The 25,058-nt window shown below is 31.4% G+C and overlaps 2 protein-coding genes, 2 long non-coding RNA genes and 1 other non-coding gene across 14 annotated transcripts; 2 read left to right on the forward strand and 3 right to left on the reverse strand.

Annotated features, from left to right (window-relative positions):
* Window positions 1–1,611: 1,611 nt before the first annotated feature.
* Window positions 1,612–3,732, reverse strand: LOC112789229 (uncharacterized). Its single transcript, XR_003196213.3, has 4 exons — window positions 3,594–3,732; window positions 3,432–3,511; window positions 2,753–3,313; window positions 1,612–1,818 (listed from the first exon to the last, which is right to left on the reverse strand). It is a non-coding gene; the product is annotated as an uncharacterized lncRNA (long non-coding RNA).
* Window positions 3,733–4,080: 348 nt separating this feature from the next.
* Window positions 4,081–7,287, forward strand: LOC112789228 (uncharacterized). 9 transcript variants are annotated; one of them, XR_011879480.1, is made up of 12 exons: window positions 4,081–4,317; window positions 4,479–4,583; window positions 4,936–5,007; window positions 5,263–5,406; window positions 5,537–5,603; window positions 5,706–5,765; window positions 5,943–6,038; window positions 6,248–6,374; window positions 6,470–6,502; window positions 6,631–6,674; window positions 6,771–6,811; window positions 7,039–7,287. XR_011879480.1 is itself a non-coding variant. In XM_072232297.1 (12 exons), coding segments are annotated over exons 3-7 (333 nt in total). In that variant the 5' UTR covers window positions 4,081–4,317; window positions 4,479–4,583; window positions 4,936–4,939; the 3' UTR covers window positions 5,945–6,038; window positions 6,212–6,374; window positions 6,470–6,502; window positions 6,631–6,674; window positions 6,771–6,811; window positions 7,039–7,287. The 9 variants fall into 9 exon arrangements, 6 of the variants coding, with proteins under 6 accessions (XP_072088398.1, XP_072088399.1, XP_072088395.1 ...); XR_011879482.1 differs by having other exon boundaries at window positions 5,951–6,038; XR_011879481.1 differs by having other exon boundaries at window positions 5,545–5,603; window positions 6,462–6,502.
* Window positions 7,288–9,741: 2,454 nt separating this feature from the next.
* Window positions 9,742–16,561, forward strand: LOC114925953 (uncharacterized). The gene is made up of 3 exons (XR_003815974.2): window positions 9,742–9,910; window positions 10,012–10,305; window positions 15,666–16,561. It is a non-coding gene; the product is annotated as an uncharacterized lncRNA (long non-coding RNA).
* LOC112793574 (U6atac minor spliceosomal RNA) lies at window positions 15,812–15,936 on the reverse strand. Its single transcript, XR_003198269.1, has one exon. It is a non-coding gene; the product is annotated as a U6atac minor spliceosomal RNA (small nuclear RNA).
* A 474-nt stretch (window positions 16,562–17,035) lies between the features above and the next one.
* Window positions 17,036–21,683, reverse strand: LOC112789230 (uncharacterized). 2 transcript variants are annotated; one of them, XM_025831038.3, is made up of 5 exons: window positions 20,032–21,683; window positions 18,396–18,692; window positions 17,872–18,099; window positions 17,627–17,755; window positions 17,036–17,449 (listed from the first exon to the last, which is right to left on the reverse strand). In XM_025831038.3, the coding sequence occupies exons 1-5, from the start codon at window positions 20,281–20,283 to the stop codon at window positions 17,228–17,230; spliced, it is 1,128 nt and encodes a 375-aa protein (XP_025686823.1). In that variant the 5' UTR covers window positions 20,284–21,683; the 3' UTR covers window positions 17,036–17,227. The 2 variants fall into 2 exon arrangements, with proteins under 2 accessions (XP_025686823.1, XP_072088400.1); XM_072232299.1 differs by lacking the exon at window positions 20,032–21,683 and adding an exon at window positions 18,900–19,753.
* Window positions 21,684–25,058: the final 3,375 nt, after the last annotated feature.

Raw genomic sequence — 25,058 nt, forward strand, 5'->3', positions numbered from 1 at the left:
TTCTTCTTAAATATTATAAAAAGATTTGGTCTTTCTTAATAATTTTAGTATTAAAGGTTCTTTTTAATAATTAAATCTTTCTAACAGCCCTTTAATTTAATGGTGATTAATTTTTTATTTTTGTCACTTTACAATTCTCTTCATTTTAAAAGACTCTTCATTTTGGTGGGTATAAAACATCAAATATATATGTAGGTAGTGACCAATCAATTGTAGAAACCCAATTTAATAGTAAGACCATTAAAATGGGCTAAATTTATCGGGCCAGTCTGTTTACTCATTTAAATGGGTGAGTTTTGCCTCTATAATTAATCCGTTTAAATTTTGGGCTAAATAGATTGAGCCCGATTAATCCGAAAAAATGACGGGTTAAATGGACTAATCCGCAAGCTAAACAGGTGGTCCGTTTATTATTATTATTATTATTATTATTATTATTATTATTATTATTATTATTATTATTATTATTATTATTATTATCAATTCGTCGTTCACATTATTGTGCTTGTTTTTACCATATATATGATGTCCTAGGCTCCTAGCTTTACATATAAAAAATTGAAGATTTTTTTGTGGGAGTAGAGAGAGAGATAGGGGTTGTCAGTGTCTATTATTTAAGAGGAGAGGGGAGAAATAGAATTGTTAGTGTCTATTATTTAAGTATAAATTATTAAAGTATTTTTTTGAGACGAGATGGAGAATTGTGAGTATCTATTATTTAAGTATGAATTATTGAAGCATTTTTTTTAGAAAATAGGGGTTGTCATTCTTGTCAATGTCTAATATTTAAGTATAAATTATAAAAGTTTGCGTGCACATACTCCTTAACTGGTTTCAGCCAAACTTTCAATAGCCATGAAGGCGAAATAACCCCAAAAGACAGAGGTTGAAATCTTCTGTAAAGGCATCACTACAACATTTTCAAGTTGAGGCAACATTTAAAAAGTGTTGTCTAAAGGCTGACAAAATGTTGCTTTTGATCTATGACAACACTTTTGGACCTAAGGCAACGTTTTTGGGCGGCGTTGCATATGCAGCCGTTGCCTTAGATCAAGGCAACACTTTTTTGTTTCAAAAGCAACGCTTTTGAGAGCAACACTTGAAAAGTGTTACCTTAGGTTGAAAAACAACAACACTTCAAAGATGTGTTTGAGACAACACTTTTACAATATTGTCTTTTCTCATATTTTGACCACTACTAAAAAATGTTGCCTATTTACAATAAAATTCAACCCTTTTATGTGTTGCTTATAAGTTTGAATTTGCAATACTTTAAAGTGTTAGCCTATTAGTTTTGAATATGCGACCTTTTAAAGCATTGTCTTTTCTTTTGAATATGCAACCCATACAAACGTTGCTTTTTCTTTTGGATATGCAACCTATACAAGTGTTGCTTTTTCTTTTATATATTCAACCATACAAGTGTTGTCTAATATTCAAAATATGCAACTAATAAAAAGGTTACCTTTTTAATAAAAATAAAAATTACTTTTGTAATAAAAATACAAAAAATTAAAATTTATAATAAAATTTTTTGTTCATACATGTGTAATTATTTTAATTAATAAATAAATTTGTGCACAATAGAAAAAAATTATAAAAGAGACAAAATAACTAATAATAAAATTCTAATTAAAAAAGATATTTAAAAGTTCAATTAGTATTTTAAATACATGTTCATCAATAATTCTCAACAAAATAATAAAATTCTTGTCTAACAATAATTGTCATAACAAAATAGTAATTAATATTTATCAAAAAGATATCAATCTACTTGCATATTTTATATCCATACTTGACTTGTCCCATATGCTAAATCTGCAAATAATACACAACAAAAAATAAGCAACTTATCATTAAAACTGAAAAATTATAATAATAGAATTTTTTTATAATATTAAATACATAGATATAAAAGCAATAAATAGGTCTAAAAAACTCATTCTAATGTTCCTAACAACATATAAATATCATGAGTGTGAATGAATGGATAAATTGAATGGGTCTGGGTCTTCTCATGAAAGCAAATTTAATCCCATGTATATAACTGCATTTCCGTTGGATGAACTTTTAATATGTTCAAGCATTCTCGTTAGTAACTTTTTACAAGGAAACTAGTCAAGGCATCAACCAATTTATGATTAAAACCATGAGATATCTAACAAATAACAGTCAGCATTAGGCACTAGATTCAATCTAAATGAGAATAAGAAAACAATTTGAAATTTCCTTAAAAGATAACAGTCCAACAGTAATGCCAATAATTCATAAAATTAAAATTGAAAGTCAGCCAAGGACATGGCTAGTCCTAACCTCTAGAAAATTACAACTGTGATGTGTTATTAACTATGATGGCAGGCCCAGTGTCACACATTATTATCACAAAAAAACTTAATTAGAAGCATTAAGTCATGGCAAAATTTGTCACATAAAAACTTTCGCTTTTATGTTCATGTCTAGGAATTTCATAGGTTAATTACTAGTTAATATTAAGTTCATGTCGCAGGATAATTGCCCGAGACTTCTGGAGTCTTTCATCAGCTGTAATCAAGTATGTGAGAACTACTGTACTAGATTCAAGCTAGTTAGCAACATATATAAAAGTTAAAATTAATGTTTCTTGGTCAGTGTATCCCCCTTCATACACTTCAAGAACTGAAACAAAACAAGACGGAACTGGGGGAAGAATCGAGGTATAATAGACTGGTTTGTTGATTAAGCTCAAAATTAAAGAGTAAAATTAATTACTTACATAACTGTCCCCAACAAAGGCCATTGACTTCCCTTTGACCATCTTCAAGAACTGAGTAGCATCAAAGAGAGGAAGCTGACACTCATTAGGTTTCCATCTCCATTGAAGAAACTCCCTGTCAGGTCTTCCATGTAGAAGGCAATTCTGCTTGTCAAATATGAAAGGGCATGTCTCATTGCTGTAGTACGGTCCCTTCAGATAAGGAGTCTAGTTTCCAGAGAAAACATTGCAACTAGTCCTTCTTGTTTCTTCTTTAGATTCAAAGCTTGTGGCAAATATCTTAGAAGCTGATATATTCAAGGTTCTGAGGAGAGGAAAGAGAAGCACTATCACAACAAGAGTGAAGGGTAATAGGACCACACCTCTGGGGATGTTTCTTGCTGCATAGTTGCACTTCAAAATCTCAGTACCCTCTAACTTCATAACACACAACCAACCTCAGCTTTCTTATTAGATTCAACTCTTCTCTGTTGGACACTTACTAGTTACTCTTTTTTTATTTTGCAGTGTAGATCTCCAGTTTCTTGTCTTTAGGAATTGTAGAATTGTCCATGAAGGACACTACAAGCGGGAAGTTAAAGTGTACAATTCATTATGATATTGAATTTTATCAGTATACAGCCCATTCTGTCTTGCGATAACTCGATAAGCTATCTTTATAAGGGATATAAACATTTACCATTCATGACTCATGACGGCTTGCCTTTCCATCCTGCTTTTGAGATGCGACGAAGCTCCTGAGTTCGACCCTTCATATCACTGCAACTTCCCCCAATAATGTTAGGAACTAATGGTGCAAAACCTTGATTAACAAGATAAAGATATAGAAATGTAAAGGTACCTTTGAACAAGATAAAGAAAAAGATAGAACACAGGAAGTAGCACCAAGATCAATGCTCCAGCAGCCAGGCGGAAGAAACTACTTTGCTCCTGCAGAGAAAAATACCAAGTTTAATAAACAGCAGGCATGTCCTATATGATATGTGTTCACTGATCACTGTGATGATAAATTGGCTATACCAAGTTTAATTTATTTTTGGCAACATTTATAATGAGAAGTTTATTAAAAAAATTAAAAACAACACTTATAAAGGGTAATATATAAATATCACAAATGTTGCCTGTTTAATTTACAAAAGTAACACTTTTTACTTATACTTTAATTGATTAAAAAGGAACATTCACTACAAGATTCTCACTAATTGATGGAGGTTTTATAGTGGAGGTTTTAAAAACCTCCCCAACATTATCTATTTGTCACAATTTACAAAACTCCCAAAAATAAAAATGTCAGTATTTTAAAGGCCCAAATAAACTCTCAAAAGCCCATAGTAAAGATGCAAACAAGGGCTAGCTTCTAGTAGCTTCGAGTGAGATGGAGAGGGAGCAAGACCTAATCATAACCGTCGTCGTCGCCATCGCCCTGCCGTTGCTACCGCCACAGCCACCGCCACTGCTACAGCCATTCATCTGCCAGCGGCGAAGAAAGCGATGAAAAGCAAAGCTTCTCCTCCAAAAACAAATTCTCTTCCCGCAATGCTTCTTCCAAGTACGATTTCGTTAAGGTCCGTTTCGAAACCTCAATTTCAATATAGATATCGAAAATTTTCTTCATTGCATGAATGTACATAATCAATCATTTTGGAATATATTTTCTGTTCAGTTTCAATTGGTTTATTTACTTCTATAGTGTGAATATCGATTCCCTTGTGTTTTGTGCTTATAGGTGAAGGTGCGGTTGGGTGATAATGCGGATCACTACTATGTTCTGTCTAGATTTTCGCTCAGTAGGTGCGGTTGGATGATAATGCTGCAATGTGGATTCGATTTGGTTAGTATCATTTGTGATTTGCTTGTTGGTTGCAGATTCCCAATCATGTAGCTATTAAAATTGCTCTTGAACTGAAGAAGCTGCTCATTGACAATAGCCTTCTAGATGTGTATGAATTATTCGCTAACTATTTCAGTGGGTCAATTCTAGAGTGGATAGGCCAAAAGAAAAACCTGTAGTTTCTTGATTTCTCTAAAAACTTGTTCTACGAAACCATTCCTTCAAATTTAAGTGATGTCATTAGAATGACTAGATATTGGGAAAAATTCATTTCTCTGTCTTTCTAATACCATCCACTGTATTCTAATGATACTGATCTTTGTTGCTGGTGGTAACTTTCTGCTTTTGGTAGGAAAATGGCCAGTGCTGGTTTATCTGGAACTCTTTTGTCAGGAATTGGAAATTTGAGCCATCTCCGAACATTGTGAGTGTCTCTCTTATTCTCCACATAAATTGCCTATACTTTTCAAACTTAATGGTGAATTGTGGTGTATTGTTGACTCAGCAGTATCTGAAAGATGCCTTGTTTATTATGCTTTTTATTCATAAATAGTCATAATAACCTTCCACTAATTTTTAATAGATGCCAAACAACGGTAGGAGAAAAATAAGTAGTCATAAAATACAATGAACTCATTTTATCATGTGATTAAGTGAGTTTTTTCATTGCTGAACTTAGGTTACTACAGAACAATCAGTTATCTGGTCCTATCGCGGCTGAGATAGGCAAGTTGTCAGAGCTTCAAACTCTAGACCTTTCCAGTAACCAGTTTGTTGGAGGAATTCCTAGTTCTTTGGGCTTATTGTCTCAACTAAGTTACTTGTGAGTGTGTCTTAACAAATAGATAGATGATGATGTTATTTTAACCCTGTTTTTTTTTGTTCCCCTTAAATTTTAATTTTATTCATTAGTGTTTCTCTAACTCCATGGTTCCTAATTCAATCATGCCAAGCTTTTCAGGTGGCTCAGCAAAAATAATCTATCTGGACAGATCCCTCCACTTGTTACTAACTTGACAGGTCTTTCATTTTTGCATGTCCTCTACTCCTCTATGAAACTTTGTAATACCTTTACCTCCTCAATCAGTCAAGTACAGTTCCATAACCTTATATTTTTTGAAGGGACTTGTCATTTAATAATCTCAGTGGTCTCACTCCAAAAATTTTGGCAAAAGGTTACATGTGAGTTCTTTAATTGTATTAGCTTTTTTGCCTAGATATGCAACAGCTAAATTCTGATTATCCTATTAAAAAGAAGAAACACTTGTAGCACTTGTAGCACTTTAGATTGTTAGAAAAATAAACTAAATTTTGACTAAGTATTTTATTTATTTATTTATATATTGTGTGCTACAAAAGAATTTTAGGTTTTTATGATGGCTGAGTCAGGGGTGAAAAAATTCAGCCTAAACATCAAGAAGACTGGAAAAGGTGTGCTCCCTAAAAATGAAAAAGGTACGATCCCCAACAAGTTTCAGAATGTTATTGTTAATTAGCATTTCATTTCACTTTATGGACATGTTCTATCTTATAGAAAATCTTATTTTTGTACATGCAGTTTTTTGGATCTTAGTGGTGTATTGTTTTAAAACCAATAGTGAGACAATAATATAAACCATGCATTTCAGGTCCATATTACTAATGCTAAAATATGGAATGCATAGGATCTAAGTATCAAGGAACTGGCTGAATAGATCAGCTTGAGAAGGGAATGGTACGCATAAAAGAAGATCTATCTTTGAAGCATATTTTAGATGAGATAGAGACGGGTGGTCCTACTACTATGATGAGGTTTGGATGGCAAAATTTCTTATCTTTTTGGCCATTTCAAAATTTCTATCAGTTCAATGTTTTCCAAATTTTAAATAGTTTCTAAAGTGTTTCAGGTTGTTTGTGCAATTTGTAACACTGAGCAGCCGGTAAGTATTTTCTTTCAACTTATTTCTTGGAGATGAACTAGGCTGAATTTGATGCATAATTCCAGCTAGGAATTGTTAATATTTTTGCTTCCTCAATGATGCTGAATGTTTTTTTAATCAATTTGCAGATAGGAAAACAACAGATTCATTGTGATGAGTGTGAAATCTGTAGGTACGGTTTACTTAGCTGTGTTGAGTATATCCATATCTTATGTCACTTGAATTTATGACATACAAGCTAATTTTTTATGATCTAATTTAAAAACAGGGTTGGTGGTCAAGAGAACTATTTCCACTGTAAAAAGTGTGGTATGCATTCATCATTCAATCAGCATTGTGCATTTTTTTTTTCTTTCCCTTCTGTTTGTTTTTCCTAAGCTTGTCCATACTTTGTTTTTCTGTGAATAATTAGAAGAGTTTACTGCTTTCAGGCTTTGGTTTATCAGTATCATTGAATAATTTTTAAATTTAGTCCTTGATCAATGGCATGCAAGGTCATGCTATTCATAGAATAATTTTTTGTGAATAATCTGCAGGGTCATGCTATTTAGTTACACTACGTGACAATCATTTGTGTGGAGAACTCCATGGGCATGTGCATTACTGAAGCTGCTGTTATTGCAATTATGTAGTTATATGATATTAAAACATTGAAGTTATTTTATTTTATTTTTTTTTAATGAAAAGCAAGTAATAGTTATGAAGAACAATATCATATGTAATTATGTTTGGAATTATTGACATTGAAAACTTTTATATATATAGAGTTATCTTATATTGAGAAATTATTATTTTTTTGGTGTCATTGAGGAATTATTGTGTTATAAAAGATTTAGTTTTTAAATTTTAATGTAAAAAAAATTAATTTGAGGAATGCGTAAATGAGAAAATTAATTTGTGGGGGTTTTAAACTACCACAAAAAGTGATTTAAAACTGCCACAAACACCAGTATAAAACTCCCACTAAACACACACAAAACCTCCACCAAATAGATTGTGGAGGTTTTTAAAAACTCCCACAGAAGATCTCGTGGCACCTCAAATTTTGAAGGTTTTAGAAACCCCCAAAAACTATTTGGTGGGAGTTATAAACCTCCACAAATAAGAAAAAAAACCTCCACAAATAAACAAAAATCTTGTAGTGATTTATGGAGTGTTGTTAAAAAAACGTTGCAACAGCTTTATTTTTATATAACAAATATTAAGTGTTGTCTTTAGTTAGTTTAGATAACACTTTTTTAGTGTTATTTGCAGTATATGTTGCAATAGTTAAAAAATGTTGTAGTGATGGCTGCGACGCATCCTCCCACCATTGTTGATTGAAGTAAGTTGGTGAAGTAATCCTTCATGATTGACTTTGATTATTAAATAAAACAGATTTCAATCTTATAGTAACTATATATAAGTGTTGTGTTGAAACATAATATGTATTAATAGCTAACATAATTAATCTTAATGACCTTGTCTAAATTTTTGCATAAGAAGAGTTTCTATTTAATTCATTGTCACATTCGTTAAAACCAAACACTAAACTTCTATTGTGCTCATGAAAACAGCTTTCTTTGGTTTGCCACATCTTAATCTTTGAAGAATATTGAAATATCATTTGGTCATTACAATATAACTTTAGGAAGCACAAAACCACATGGATTAAATTGATGAAACAAAGGTACTCAATCAACTAATAAAATTAGGAAGCATAAGCAAAGAACGTAGAATCCTGTGTAGTTAGATGAACACATAGATGCACGTGGCCCATGAGATCTAAGTGTCTAACCCTTACCGAAGCCTTGGTACACCATTGTGCCATTGTCCAATAAGGGTGATGCAGAAGAACTTGACTCTTTCTGACTGCAAATCAAAAAACAAAACATACAATTTCATCACTTGTTATCCAATTATTCCTTCTTCAACATTTTTTGAGCTAATAGATATATAGAATGGAAAAACAAAAACAAAAAAACAAAAATGGACACTAATCATATCACTTAATCAAATTAAAATTAGTTGACGTGATATTTTTTAATTTTAATTTCTAAAACTATATTGACTATATGTCAACTGCCCATTATAATATTATGGTGCTATTTAACTATCACTGTACTAAAAGTCGTAAAACAAAAAAAAAAGTGATTATTTTTCCACGATTACATATTTGTCACAAAAGAAATCATACTTAGCTTGTTCTGATTTCTTATAGTAAGACAGAACTTTACATTGAATGGACTCATTGAGATTCTTGGATTCTTTAGCATAAATTGTAGTAACACTTTACTTTTTAAAATATATAATAAAATAAAATGTAAACCCTAAACTAATATGACTTAGGTCAACTAAACTTATGATGGAGGTTACAAAGGACTAAGTCTATTTGATTCATAAAAGAAATTAGGCTTTGAATTTGGTCTCAAAACGATAATAATGTATTGGTTATTTTAGTAATTTTTTAAATTTCTACAATAACCCACCTTTTAGTAAATTTGGGTCCAAATACTTTGCTGTGCAGTCCAACACCTGCATAATTTGGTTGTCCAGTAAGGCAATAACTGATATAGACACAAACACAACCAATGCCAATATCTCAGCAATCACAATCACAATCACAGTACACACTATTGGTAATTCTTTTTTTTTTTTTTTTTTTTGTCAAATCCTAAGGTGATGTTAATAAACAGCACAAAGAATGTGCATGAAAGTTCCACTAGCAATGTAACTAATGACTTGGATTCTAGTCTTTTATTGTCAACATCACCAATTACAGATTTTTCTAGTGAATACTTTTATTTTAAAATTGAATCTATCTCACATTTTAGTATAATGAAACCAATAATTGAACCAATACATTGTATACTAACATAAATTAGTGCATGTATAAAGGTTGTTGTTAGTATAATATGTGCATTAACATATATCATTGCACAATACACCGATTTAATAATTGGTTTCATTTTGCTAAATTAAAGCGTGTCATCGATCCAAAATTGAAACACATTTTATTAAGAGGATGTGCAATTAATGATGTTAATGATGATTAGTATCAAAACCACAAGCTGTATTGTTAGTGGAATTTTTATGCACATTTTTTATGCTATTTATTGGTATTACCTTGAGATTTGATAAGAAAAGGTCAAAGGAGTTAGGGTTACTTATGGTGTGTTTTATGATTGTTGGGGAAAATAGCATTGGCAGTGTTTCTCTCTCTATATATATATATGGTATTGAAACAGGACTAAAGTTTAAAGGAGAGAAAATTAATTACAAATAAGACGAGGTAAGGTAGCCCCTTTAACATCCTCTAAAAGGATAGAAATTAAATCTACAGGAGGATTATTCTAAAACAAAAAATCCTCCTCCAACTGTATACTCATTTTTGCTAGGCAATCAGCACTTCTATTACCTTCTCTATATGTATGTATAAAAAGGATTCTTCAGTTTCTTCTTTTCATCTCAGAAATTTTTCTTACTAGAGAGTTGGGATGTTTCTCATGACATTTCTCTCCATTTACCAGGTTAATGACAGCACTAGAGTCACTCTCCAGAATCACTTGCTTCAACCCCCAACTCCCAGGCTAGGTTCAGGCCTTGGACGATCCCCATAGTTCTGCCTTGAAAGCTGTTCCGCACCCAATGTTGTAAGTGAACCCCGCCACCCACTTCTTCTCATCATTTCGAATGAGACCGCCACATCCCGCCCTGCCGTTGAGTCCTTGTTGAGTCCAATCGGTGTTAATTTTTGCCCAACCCATCGGAGGTGGTTCCCACCGAATGTGTGCCTCTCTCCACTTATTCGACTGCCTCTTCAGGTAAACTTTCTCCATTGCTTGTTTGAACTTTGCTGCTGGTTTGATGATCTCTATATGTAGCTTATTTGGTCTTTTGTAATTATCGTCATGAATTTCCCTATTTCTCCAATACCGTAATCACCAACACGTAGTGATGAATATGTCTTTCCATTCCATTCCTTGGACTTGCCCAAATTGATTCTTTAAATTTTCCTCCACCCATTCCCTCCAATTAAGCGAAAAAAATCTAGGGATTTCACTAGTATTAAGAAGGTTTACCCAAATTGTAGAGGCCTTTGGGCAATTCCTCAAGACATGAATCAGCTCCTCCGGAGTTCCTTGACAATGATTGCAGTCTCCATTTCCTCCAAAAATTCTCGCCCTCCTCTAGTTTGTTAGCGTATTCCCATGCATTGCAACCCAGAAAAAGGTTTTTACTCTTTGGGGACCCTTCCAATCCCACAGATGCATCCACAGATTTCTGGTTGGCTTAGTCCCATTGTTCAGCGCCTTATATGTTGATGCCACTGAAAAATCACCATCTAAAGTGTGTTTCCAGCTTCCTCTATCATCTTCTCTGTCCTGAGAAGGAGGTAGCATGGTTGTGATTTTCTGAACAGTGCTCTCCGGGAGGTTTCTTCTGAGTTTAACCGTGTTCCATCCTCCTCTATTATCTGTCCACTCCCAAACAAGGCTATTAATATCTATATCTGGCTCCAGAGCTAACTGGCGCAGCACTCCTTCCCCTTCCACCTAATTATCATTCCAAAAATTTGTTGTCAGTCCATTACCAATATGTTGTATTGTGTTCGCTCGAAGGGTTGGCCACAATTTTAAGAGTTCCTTCCACAAATCAGAATCTCCCTTTCTAGCCTGTATACAATCATCTATATGTCTTCCTTCGCAATATTTGTGCAGCAGTACTTTAACCCATAAGAGGTATGTTATCTCCTTAATGTACCATAGAATTTTGAGGAGAAACGAGTCATTCATAACTGACAACTTTCTGAATCCCAGTCCACCTTCATGCTTAGGAAGGTAGAGGGTTTTCCAGTTAATGAGGTGCATTCTTCTATGCTCCAAAACATCACCCCAAATAAAGCTGCGTTGCATTTTCTCAACACTGTTGCAAATGCCCTTCGGAACTCTCTCGTGTTGCATTTGGTAGTATAGCGTTGGACTAAGCACAGACTGTGCTAAAGTTATTTGCCCCACTAAAGAAAGGCATTTACTCTTCCACCCCTTGAGTTTGTTGCTAACTCTTTCCATGACATCCTTGAACTTCTCTTTTTTGCTCTTACTGTTTGTGACAATAGCTCTTAGATGTTTGCCAAGCTCTCTTTCTTCTCTAAAGCCAGTAATGCTTTCAATTTCCCTCCTAGTGGGAGTTATTGTTCCCTTGGAAAATACTATAGAGGTTTTGCTATTGTTAATCTTTAAGCCTGACGCTTTGCAAAAAATCTCTATGATGTAGTTGATCTTGTGCATTTGTTCTTGGGTAGCTTCTGCAAATAAAAGTAAATCGTCTGCGAACATTAGATGAGAGATCTTAGACCCTTGTCTTCCCACCCTTATCGGATTCCATTCCCCTTGCTGGACATGTTCTTCTATGAGATGTGATAGCTTGTCCATGCAGATCACAAAAAGATAAGGAGAAATAGGATCCCTTTGCCTAATTCCTCTTTTAAGACAAAACTCTGCTGTTCTACTTCCATTCCAAAGGACATTGTAGGTAATCGTGGTAACACTTTGCATGATAATATCAGTCATCTTCTCCGGCATTTTAAATTCGTTGAGTCTTTGCTTGATGAAATTCCAATTAAGCCTGTCATAAGCCTTCTCAAAGTCAACTTTGATGGCCATGAATTGCTTTTTTCCTTTCATCCTTCTCGTAGAATGCATAATTTCCTTAGCTATAAGGATGTTGTCTTGTATCTTCCTTCCTGGGATGAAGCTTGATTGATGGACTGAAATCCGGTCATTTAAGAGGGGCTTGATTCTATTCGTTATGATCTTGTAGCTCACATTACATAGGGCAATAGGTCTGAAATGGTTAATAGTATTAGGACTGTTCAGCTTTGGAATGAGTGCAATCAGGGTTATGTTGGCATGTTTGATGAGATCTGGCTCCTTCCAACACATAGTGATAAAGTCGCAAACCTTTTCCTTCATTAAATCCCAATTATTCTTGTATAACAGCGCTGGAAAACCATCACTTCCTGGGACTTTTAGTGATCCTATGCTAAAAAGCGCTTTTCTAATCTCTGCCTCATCTGAAATTCTGCTCAAATTCCTGCATTCAAAAAGACTAAAGTTAGGCAGAGAAAGTTGTAATAGATTAAAGGGAACAGTCATTACCTCTTCTTGGTAGAAATCTTTGAAATGATTAATGACATGATTTCTTAGGTCTTCCTCTTCTTCGATCCATCTTCCGTTGCTGTCTTTAAGCTTTAGGATTTTGTTCTTTCCCCTTCTAATAATGGTTTTAGTATGGTAGAACTTAGTATTCTTATCTCCCTCCACAATCCATTTTTCTCTAGATTTTTGGAGCCAAAAAGTTTTCGCTTTGTCTTAAATCTCGTTCAAATCCTTATTGAGTTTCTGTTCAAGATCATCAAGACAAGGATTCCTTCCATAATCCGCACTTCTCTGAATTCCCGCAATCCGGTTTAAGATTCTTCTCTTTATTCTAAAAATATTTCCAAAGCAATTCTTATTCCACTCAGTCAGATCGTTTCTCAAATTTTCAAGAGTGTTCAAGAGTGGATTATTGTTTACCCAGCTGTCTTCCAAGCATTGCCTGAAATCTGGGTGAGATGCCTACATAGCCTCAAATCTGAACGGTCTATCTCTCCTACTATTAGGGTCGTTGGCCATCTTAATAAGAAGAGGATGGTGATCCAAATTAGTTCTAGCGAGGATCTCAACTTTGGCTTCATCAAATCTAGTTCTCCAGAATGAGTTAGATAGAGCTCTGTCGAGCTTCTTGAAAACTCTATCCAGCCCCTCCCACTTGGGTCCTCGCCAAGTGTATCTAGATCCTACGAAACCTAGATCAATAAGTCCACAACTATTAATCCAATTGGCAAATAAATTACAGGCACTTCTGTCCGTTGCTACCCCTCCTTTTTTTTCGGTAGTGACCTTTATTTCATTGAAGTCTCCTGCTATGAGCCAATCCCCTTCCATTGAGTTTGCAATATTCCTAAGCTTCATCCAAACATTTCTCCTTATCTGACTATGAGGGCTGGCATAGACGGCTGTAAAATACCATTTTCTGACATTGGGCTCTTGAACTTTGACATATATATATTGGTTATGGTTCTCTATAGCATTGATATAAAAGTCATCCTTATTCCAGCAGACCCATATGCCTCCCGCAAATCCTTGTGTTTCTTCTACGATGTGATACTTTAAGCCAAGTTGTTGTATAACTGTAGTAACAGTACTTCCACTGCATTTAGTCTCAAGCAGAACAACTAAGTCTGGCCTATGATGCCTATACATGTCCTTGAAAGTTCTCCTAAAAGCATTACTTGCTGCTCCCCTGACATTCCAAATTAAGCAATTCATTAAACAAAAAAGAAAAGTAAAGAAACCAACAACCAAAATTAAGCAATTTAGCCAATCAGAACCGAGAAAAAAAAAACTTAGTCCATATTCATATCAGTGTCGTTTATGACACTAATTTGTGGTGTCGTGAAGTCTATTCCTTCCACAAGCTTCTGCACAGGGTCCATTCCTCCCCCCTCTGTCTCCATTTCACTTGGCATAAAGTCAGGTGGTCTACCCTTGTTGTGTGGGTCTTGAATTGAGGATTCAATGCATTCCTCCATGATGGTAAGAGCTGTATTTTCTTCTACCATCCAATTTTCCTCATAATGGCATTCTCCCTTCCATTGTATGATCTGTTGAGGTTCTTCTATGGTTGTTGTATCTTTGGTGCTTTTTGTTAGGATCTTTGCTTTTGGTTCTGTTGGTGCCGGTATGCTCTGATTTTGGTTCGATTTTGTGTTGTCTGTCACCACCTCTTTTCCTTTCTTATTTGCTGTTATGGTTCTTGCTCCTTTAGATGAATCATTTTTTGCTCTTTCTTTGCCTCTACTTTGACCAATGATCTCCTTTTCTTTGTTGTTGTTGCTGTGTTTTTCCTTTTGTTGCTCTAGTTCTTCATATGATGTTTTCTCTATTTGTAGAACAGTGAATCTTGATCTATTGTTTGATTCTATTTCTTGTCCCCTTACTTTACTTGTCTCTACTTCATTTTTGTTAACACCATCCTTTAGGATCTTCTTTCCCCTTTTGGGCTTTTGGACCACCATCCATTCCCCAAACCTATCATGTGCATCTGTTGCAATTTGCTTCTCCTTTGCGGTATCCTCCTTTTTTTGCTTCCTTCTCCTTGGCGATTTTCTTGATTTATTTCTCCAGGCATTTCATTGCTTGCTCCCTTGTTAGTATTGCTTTGAGCCCCATTTTCATTGGTTAATTCCTTTTTATTTGGACAAATTTTTTTTCATGATCCACCTTCCCGCAGCTGAAGCATATTTGATAGATGTTTTCATATTCCACTCTGTATTCTCTCCCATTGATGAGATATCTTCCTAGAAGGGACTTTGTCAAATCCACTTCTACGCAGAGTCTAGCAAATTTTCTCCTGCACAATTTAGCTGTGTTGTTATCTACCTTTACCGTCCTTCCAACAAGGTTTCCAATTTGTCTTAAAATGCTTCTATCATATAGTTCAATCGAAAGTCCAGGTAGCCTTGTCCATGCCATCACGTTGTCAATTGTTGCTAGTTGAGGGTTAAAGTTAGGCTCCCATAATCTCACAGTAAGATCATGGTCATAGATCTTCCAAGGTCCCTCTAGTAGTGCATGGTCGAAGTCCTCACTTGCATACAGCTTAACAAGATAGTACTCTTCCCCCAAGTCAATCACTTCAATGCCCCCTTTTTTACTCCACATAGCTTCTAGTCTTCGTTTCATTGCAGCATACCCCACTTTCTTTCCTAACAATTTTACTATGAGAGTATTCCACCAAGGCTTCCATAATCTTCTTTCAGTGGCTTCATCGATGACAATATTGAAAAGTCCATTTTCAATTTTTTCTACTCTGACATCTGTCTTCTGATTGTATGCATTTTCATTAGTTTCTTTGACCATTTCTTCATCTTCTGCATCCTTCTCCACTGTGTCTTCCTCCAGAAATTCCTCTCTTGGGCCCTCTCTTACTGTTTGAGCGAAAGATCTCCCTTTTCATTATGTTCCTTTTTGACCATGTTGTTCATGCATCCATTCATCATCTCTTGGCACAAAGATTTGATCTCCCGTAAATCCTTCTCTTTTTGTTTTGACTTTTTAATATTCCTCTATAACAGGTCTTGCTCCTCCAGGGCTGATTGATTCTCTTGGACTGTTCCGCCAAGGTCGTCGGTGGTGTTCATGATCGCTGGTTGAAGATGAAAGTTCACTTGTACGGAGAGAATAAGTGCAAACGATCGAGAGCTAACGGCTATTTTTTTTTTTAATTGGGTTAGATCCATCTATACAGATGGTAAGCCTTAACCAAGTGTGTATAACAGGAAAGCCCGAAGGCTGTTCCCGTCCCTGTCAGGGGAGATGCCAACCATCTCTTCTTTTCACGAACACGTCTATATCTTTTGTTGGACAACCGGACTTTGCAGTTATTGGACTTAGCCCAACAAAATGTTTGGACCCAGTTTTGCCAAAAGGTGGGTTATTGTGGAATGGACATTGAGATTTTTGGGTTTCACATATCTTGTCATGCAGAACATATTATGGGTTGTCTATTAATTTTCCAAAGAAGACTGTATTGAAAATATAGGAGGAGTGTCTCTAGGAGATGAGGAAAATTGTTAAGAGATTACACATAAACATAATAAGTAGTTGAGGCATGTGATATAGTGACAAAGGTGTTCGAATCCTAGCACTGATAGCTAGATGCCTAGATTAGTGTATGTGACTGAGTGTATGAGTGTATTTGTATAATAATAATAATAATAATAATAATAATAATAATAATAATAATAATAATAATAATAATAATAATAATAATAATAATAATAAGAACATTGTGTAAAAAGTTGGAATCAATTGTCTAAGACTCTAAGGAGGTTATTTGTTCAAACTACTACAAGCAAATAGAAGTTATTTGTTATTTTAAGCAAATTGGACCTTTATAATGTACTTATCTATTGAATTTGAATCATTTTACTTATTGTTAGTTTAATCTATTAGATTTTGTTTCAACTCAGTACATAAGATATTATAATTATTATTATTGTATAGTAAATAACTAATGCCAAGTTCAATCCATTAGTTTGGTTTCTTTCTGTATTATATATATTCTCTATGAACATACCAAAGGATATTCAACACTACTTGCACGAGATTAGAATAAAACAGGAGACAAATGTTTAATATTTTAAAAATTTGTTGTGTAGCATATTACTATGAAGTCTTATATTTTCGTATAATCTTCTTATCACTATATTTTGACTAAAAAAACAATATAATGACACATTTTTTTTATTTGCTGTGTACTTATCATTCTATTAAATAAATCATGAATAGAGAAAAATAAATTGTACAAATATTTTTTACTAAATATTAAAAACCTTATTAGTATATCATGAAATAAAATACATCAGAATAAAATGCAATTTTCATTTTTCTTTTTTTATGCCATGATAAAACAGCCAACATGCCCAAATAAACCAGGAAGTGATTGATGACTAATAAATAATAACTCTTCCATCTCCATAGCATTTTCTAAATTTCCACATTCATAAATATCCCCACAGCATACATACAAACTTGACAAGTCATGCTACTAATTAATAGTTTCCATATGTTATATATTATTATGATATGATTATTATTAATTTTTAAGTGTCATATATATATACTTGGGAGAAGGTTATGCTGCTGTTTCAGTAGTTGATGGCTTGAGAAGTGAAGAAGAAGAACCAAGAGGCTCATGCACTACAGAGTTGGAAGAAACTGATATGGGATTTCCCTCAAGCTGCAACATAATACTTCCTAGTATTTCAGTTAACAGTTTCTTGAATTCATCTTCTTTAACCATCTTCGCATCATCTGCATTCATCATCTTGAACACTTCTCCGATAACCTTATCCATCTGCATATATAACAATCAAACCATCACAAAGTTCACCTACCCACTTTTGAAACATCAAAATATTACTCCCTCTGATTTAAAATACCTGTCAATTCGGATAAATCATGGTCCGAACTAACAGTTGTTATAAATCAGAAGGAATATAAAGCAACTTCGATAAATTATTTGGGATCATACCTCTTCAATTGCACCAAATGGTGGTAATCCAGCAGATGGAGACACTCCATCTAGTGCTAGCCGCAGATACTCCTTTGAAATTTTTCCATTCTTATCTTTAGGCAAATTCTCTACAACTGAATTCAAAGTCTGCATATCCAACTATAGAATGGTCAACTCAATGCAAGATTTTAACAAAAGTAAGTAAAGATAATTAGTATATATAATATATAATATGATCCTAACTTATAAACAAATGAATTAACCTTGTCAAATTCAAACTTGTTAGATAGTAGTCTCTTAACACCAGATCCATCAAAGGTGTTTTCGCTATGAGCAACAATGACAGGTTGCTCCTTAAGCCGTTCAGCTACACATAATGCAACTTTCTTAAACCCCTCTAAAAATGTCTCTTGATTTTCAGAAGCAAGAGGCTTATCCCAATCAGGTCCACCTTGAGATAACAGTACAGGTTCCACAATGTTGCTAAACACCTAAACACATTAACATAAACCAATAAGTACAAAATGAACTTGGCATTACTCTGTGTGTAAGTCAACAATTAACCGACTTCGACTACATGAATCAAACGATATCAGAATACAGTGGACAGTAAGTACAAAATGAACTCAGCATAAGTGTGTAAAATTTTCATTTCTAAGAAGTCAATAATTAACAGACAAACAAATAAGAACTTAGACTACACAAATCAAACGGCATCAGAATATAGGGTCATGTACTTGATCAAGGCAAACAAAGTTTGTAACAAAGGTTGGTATTTGATGATTACCCAAGAATCTGAAGCAGGAGGAATTCCTTGATCAACAGTGAGTTTAGAAAAAGCTTCAACTATATGGTGACGAAGTGATTTTTGAGGGGAACCAATCTGAGAGAATATGGATGCCATTTCAGCTTCATAACTTGGGCCATTAAGAAACTCAAGAAGATCTTCACCATCAATGCGTAGAATCACAATTGGATCTCTCTTCAAACCAGCAGCCATACCCAACAGAATGTCTGACAGAACCTCCTTGAACTCACTCTTGCTCACTTTTTCTTGCTTGCCATGTGTGAACTCATTCAACACCTATGAAACAAAAACCCCATTGGAGCATTAAAACAAACATCTCATATGCATTAATCCTGATTCATATGGTACATTGCTTTTACACGTCACAATAATATCCTTAGAATCATATTGCTATATGTTGTGACTAATGTATCATGCTTTATATATTTATTGTTTTGCTGTCTTTAGCACATATAGTTATATTTGTTAGGTGAGAAATTTTACTTTTTCCAAAAGCATGCCACAAAAAAAGAGCAACTTTTTTTGTCCCCAGAATATGACATTGCCTTCAAAATGCAGCTAGGAGCAAAACTTTCCAAGCATATGTTGACTTTTTGTTACTACAAACTCTGAAAGTCTAATAACTCCAAACTTTCTAGCATTTTCTTAATAAGCATAGTAGTTAATTAGTTTTGAGGTATGATTTTGAAGTTTAAACAGCACAAATAATCAACACTTTGACACACTAATATTTTTAGTTCCAGCATGTTCCTTAACCAGATTCTTCCTTATATATGTTGATAAGAAGATGAGCACAAAAAAGTGAAGTAACAAAGAAAAGAAATCAATTGCAAATTTGCAACCAAAAAAGAGAGTCCCACAAAACCGACCAAGTTATCTTATTCATTCATATATAATAATAATAACTATTTTAATAATATTGTTTTTGGGACCAACAAAAAGTCAATTCTTGGTGAAAGAAAATCTTATGTGATGTCTCAAAAAGGATCACAAGTATAAAAACAATATACATGATATATAAATAAACCACATAATTGAAAAAATAAAAAGGGTATGGTTCTCCATCAACATCTGATGCATTAATCACAGAGATTATGTAAATTGCCATATAGAAGATGCAGAAATGGCTTCATTATAATTCTTGTATTGCCACAACAGAAACAAAGAAAGGAACAATAACATTCAACTAATAAACAAAAAACAACAGACATGGGAACAGAATCAAAACTGATGAAGATAATAATGACATAAGATTGAAAATAGTATTATGTGAAAATTGAAAAACATTAGAATTGGGAAGAATAGAATGCTACGAGCAAATTAAAACTTGAAGATATAAAACAAAAAAAGTCAACATACATAAACACCTTATCTTCTTATTGAGTCGGTTTGACATGCACGTTTATTTTCTTGCCCTCAGTCCTTTTCACTAAGGACCTCATTATTAGTAGTAACTTATTTTTCACTCTAGTAATATCTAAATCTTATTCATGTTAAGAAAATATGTCAATCCTCTGCGGTTATTTCATGCAAAATTTAATAGTTAAAAAAAATTGTATAATAAATTATTTAACAGTCTTAACTATTAATTTCACATAAAAATAACCCCACCTACCTCATAATAGATGTGGTCAGAATCAGGATTAGAACCCTGAGCAGGGAGACCAAGAGCAGCACCAATATCAGCAACAGCAGGTTGAAGTTCCTTCACAGAAAGCTTGCCATCTCTGTCTCTATCCAGCTCCTGAAACTTATGGTCCACGAAGTTGCTGAACACTGCCTCGTTCCCAACCAACTCCATTATATTGGAACCGTCTAGAACCTGTCCATTCTTTGCTGATGAACCGTTATTCACTCTTCTCTCCATGATTCCTGTGACTCACTTTTCTTTTCTTTTCTTTTCTCCCTTTTAATTTCCTTAGCTTCCTCCTCTCGTGACTCCAACTATCTTATTAAAGTGTGTTTGTGTGAGGGAGAGAGTTGAGGATTCTCTATGAGATCACATACACACTTTTTAGTTTTCTTTTGTGTTTGTATCTATCTATATATCTATATATACATGTGTGTGCCTAGTGGCTGTCAACTATCAAATCTCAAGTTTCAATTAAGGATTCTCTTCTCGAAGCCTCATGCTTGTGCTTCCTTTTTTTATTTATGATGATAATCATCAATTTCATTTCTAACAAAATGGTAAAACAAATACATCATGTTAGGAAAATAATAAAAAATTAATTAAAATAATTTAAATTTACCTTTTTATTAATTAATATTTTTTATTATTAAAATTTAAAATTAAATTTTAATATATAAAATTAATTAAATATTAATTAAAAATAATAAATTTTATTCATCTCATACCACAAAAAGTAATTATTCTATACACATAATACGTAAGAGCACGTAGTAGCAGACACTTAGGTCAAAATGAAAGCAGCTTATAAGGGTAATCCACTATCTAATTAGTGGTATGTTTGGTGTTAACTAATATTAGTTAAAGTAATAAATATTTAATAATTTATTATTTTACTTTATTGATTTATTAAGTTGATTAAATAAAAGTTAGTTTTTTAAAATAAATATTAAGAAGTATATTAGAAAATTTTAACTGATTTTATAAAATTTCAGCTAGAGATAATCTAATTTCTGTATCCAGATAAATTTTATGATTATATTATGTATATACTAAAATCAATTATCAGTATAAAATATATATTAAAATATAAATATATATTAAAAATAAATTAAACTATATATATATTTATATATAAATACATTAATAACTAATTTTAGTATACTAATATCATTTTTGTAAATTCTAATGTTGACATCCAATTTATGTATTGAAGATTGAACGCATGCAACTTGGGCAAGATTTTTGGTAAGAATCTAATACTGATAAAAAGAAATTTTAATTATAATTAAGATTAAAAATGTGAATACTAATTTTAATTATATCATATGTATATTAAAAATTAACTATTAAAATTTAAAAATTAATTATTAATATAAAATATATAAAATATAAAATATTATTTAAAATAAATTAATATTACATGTGTTTATATATAAATATATATACATAATAATTAATTTGGTGGTTGATATTTGATGTATATAAAATTTTTTATTAATTTATAATAACTTTATAGCAAATAAGTATTAGAAATTAGCAAGATAGTATTATTTTAATAAGTAAAATAAAATAAAGTGAGAATATATAATTGAATGTGATTGCCATTTGCTATATATAGATTGTGGAAATGACACAATGATGCCTGGAGGCTGGAGACTCAAATATAAGCACCGGCGTGAAGAGAACATTAACATGCTGGGTCCCAAAAAAAGGAAATAAAAAAGAAACCAATAATAAAATAAAATTATGGACGGCAACCATAATAATAAATTAATAATAATAAAATACTTAACATGTGCTACAAAAACCAAGATCATGAATGGCTCGCAGATAATATAAACCTTTCACTTTTTTACGTGCTTTAAAGTTTAAATTAAACATAGACATCGCTATATATATATATATATATATATATATATATATATATATATATATATATATATATATATGTGTGTGTGTGTGTGTGTGTGTGTGTGTGTGTGTGTGTGTGTTTAACGTCCACAATTATAATCTTCAATTCTTTTAAAAAAATATATATTTGTTTCTTGAATTTTATTTCCTCGCATCTTTGTTAATTGCTATGAAGCTGTTAATTTTATAATTTTTTTTCCTCTTAATATCTGGTTCATCAGAATTCGTGCAAGAATAAAATTCTTTCTATTCATTAATATTTGACACGTATGTATTTGCATGGTTGAAGTTAACACCATGTAAAATTACAACGTTCAAGGTTTGATTACCTCATCCATAAGACTATAATGCACATGGTTACCGAATATATGATATAGTATCTAGTCACAACCTTATTGTCAATGATTTAATAATAACAATAATACTTACATATCAAATAATAAATAATAATCTTATAGAAAAAAAGATGGTCACAAAAACTTGCTCCACTTTTATTATGGTTAAAATGGAATGGTTGGTAACCACAAAAGTATTTGTGGGTGAAACACGTGGGGCGGTTCTAATTCCAACACCAATTGGGTTATATTAATATGGGTTCTTGTTTATCCATAACTATTGATAACTATTGATTTTTGTCAAAGTTACAAACAGACAAGTCCAAAATTCGTTTGACCTTACTTTAATTTGGGTTGGCCCGAATATATTTGTGACACTTCATATTCTACTTTCCTTACGCTCTTGGCTTCTACTTACTTCTTTGTGTTATGTGGGAGTTTGAATGTTCAGTAAACAAAATATATGATAATAAAAAAACATACGATGTATATTCATTTTATCAATATAAAAAATAATTTTTAAAAATACAAATGATAAATAATTCTTAAATAATTTAAAAATATGAAAAAAATAATAAAAAATATCATATTTTTTATAAGTGACAAAAAAATTTATGTATTTATCAAATAATTTGTGTATTTGATTCAGATTTTTTTGGTGATATTTAAATAATTATTTAAAAAATATACACAAAAAATAAAGCAAAATTTGATTTTAAATTTTTTATTTTTTAAAATATTTGGTCATTCATAATAATTTTTTTAAATATTTAGTATAAAATAATCAAATTTAAAGATAAAATATTTATTTTCTAACAATATTTATAAAAAAATTACATTAAAATTTGATCTCTAATTTTAAAATATATATATATATTTAAATAAAAGGTAAAAACATCTAATAAAAATATTTTAATTATTTTTATAATAAAAATATTATAGTTATTTTTTATAAAAATATTAATTTATAATTTAAAATTTAATTTATTATATTTTTGGCTAAACTAATTTATTCAATTTAATTTTAATAAAAACAACATAATTTAATTAATTATATGTATTAAATTTTAATTTTTAAAAAATATATTTAAAAAAGTATTTTTGATATCTTTATCTAACTTGGTCCATTAGCAACCCATCAACTGGGATCTCTATTTGATTGACGAAAATGAATACCCGGCACGTTGTTATGTAATGCAATGTAAGTATTTTTCCCAATAAAATTTGGCAATTTGATTAATTAGTTAAACAAAACAAACTTTCTTAAATTATTGGGTTATATTTCTTTCTTAAATAAATAATTTCAACAGCAACATAGTATAATATTTAATAAATAATTTTGTCACTCCAATCTCTACTGTTATTATTAATTTATGAAAAATGTTAGGAATTAATATTTTTATCAAATATTTGTTAATATTTTAAATCAACATCATATTTTTATATAACCAATATTTAAATTTAAAATTTAATATTTAAAATTTAAAATGGACAAATATCAGCTAAAAATAATAATTTTGTTGATTATATAATATTATTTTTAGGACAATTTACCTATATAAAATAAAATTTGAAAACCTTTACTTGATTACAACAATTGAAAACTTGTTTCGTTAATATCTTGTTTTACTTTTTATATAATCCGTGGGAGCCAACCACGGTTTCAAGATTACACATAAACCGTGGCAGCAAAGGATTACATGCAATTAGCCACGGTTTATGCATGAGCAAACTTATTTACGTTTTAATACGATTTGAATTGTATTAGTATATTTTTATTTTTTAATCAATTTAATTTTATATAAATAATTAGAATTTTAAATTATAAAATTTGTATTACTTTGTAATTTAAAATTTAAATAGACATAATTTAAATTAATAATTTATAAAATTGTATATATTCGTATTATTGTATTCATATGAATATTTGAAACTAACTATAACTAACTATATAAGTTTATAAATATGATACTATAAGTTTACAAATATGATACTATATAAATTAATGATATGTGTAAACTTATAGTTAATTATTGTAATTGTGTAAAATAAAGTACTTTATAAGGATATTTATTGAAACTAATATGTTAATTATTTATATACTTAATCGGGACATTATAATTTGCATTAAAATAGAAAAATTATTAAAATTATCATGGCTTATTATAATCAACTACTATTAATATTATTGCACATCATTCAGCCACTATATTTATAATTCAATGATTATAATGTAATTTGAAGTAGTCCAAAGTTAAAATACATGATATAAGACATCCAACGCAATTACATTGTGAACTTTACACATATATGTACTAATATCTCAAAAACTCAAAACTCAGTCAAAGATCAATAGGCATATTTAACAATTGTCACTGAAGTTATTACATATAATTCAAAAATTAAATTATACCACTCAATGGTATTATCAGATGATAATTTAAAATGTTGAGGATAAATAGAAATAAAAGATGAAATTAAATGATAATTAAATACATTCATATTATTTTTAAATTAAAAAAATATACTTATTTAAAATAATATGATTAATTTTATTTAAATTTAAAATTTTTAATAAGAATATGTTTATTTAAAATATTAAAATTTAAAATTTTAAATAAATCTACTTATATTAATTTTAAATTTTATTTAAAATAAAACGAATATGTTTATTTCAATTAAAAAATTAAAATAATAAGAGTACATTTATTTAAAAAATTTTAATTTAAAAATAATATAAGTGTATTTATTTGTTAGTTAAAA

The sequence above is a fragment of the Arachis hypogaea genome, chromosome 3 (genome assembly GCF_003086295.3).
Source record: "Arachis hypogaea cultivar Tifrunner chromosome 3, arahy.Tifrunner.gnm2.J5K5, whole genome shotgun sequence".
In the NCBI taxonomy this organism is placed as follows: Eukaryota; Viridiplantae; Streptophyta; class Magnoliopsida; order Fabales; family Fabaceae; genus Arachis; species Arachis hypogaea.

Bases quoted from the DNA above. Each gene is read 5' to 3' on its own strand.
- LOC112789228 (XM_072232293.1), top strand. From the start codon at position 4,940: ATGGCCAGTGCTGGTTTATCTGGAACTCTTTTGTCAGGAATTGGAAAT. The intron at 5,407-5,544 runs GTGAGTGTGTCT...CAAGCTTTTCAG, and splicing joins TTGTCTCAACTAAGTTACTT to GTGGCTCAGCAAAAATAATC. The intron at 5,604-5,705 runs GTCTTTCATTTT...TATTTTTTGAAG, and splicing joins ACTTGTTACTAACTTGACAG to GGACTTGTCATTTAATAATC.
- LOC112789230 (XM_025831038.3), bottom strand. From the start codon at position 20,283: ATGGAGAGAAGAGTGAATAACGGTTCATCAGCAAAGAATGGACAGGTT. The intron at 18,100-18,395 runs GTAATCATCAAA...TAATGTGTTTAG, and splicing joins CTCCTGCTTCAGATTCTTGG to GTGTTTAGCAACATTGTGGA. The intron at 17,756-17,871 runs GTTAATTCATTT...TTGGATATGCAG, and splicing joins ACAAGTTTGAATTTGACAAG to ACTTTGAATTCAGTTGTAGA.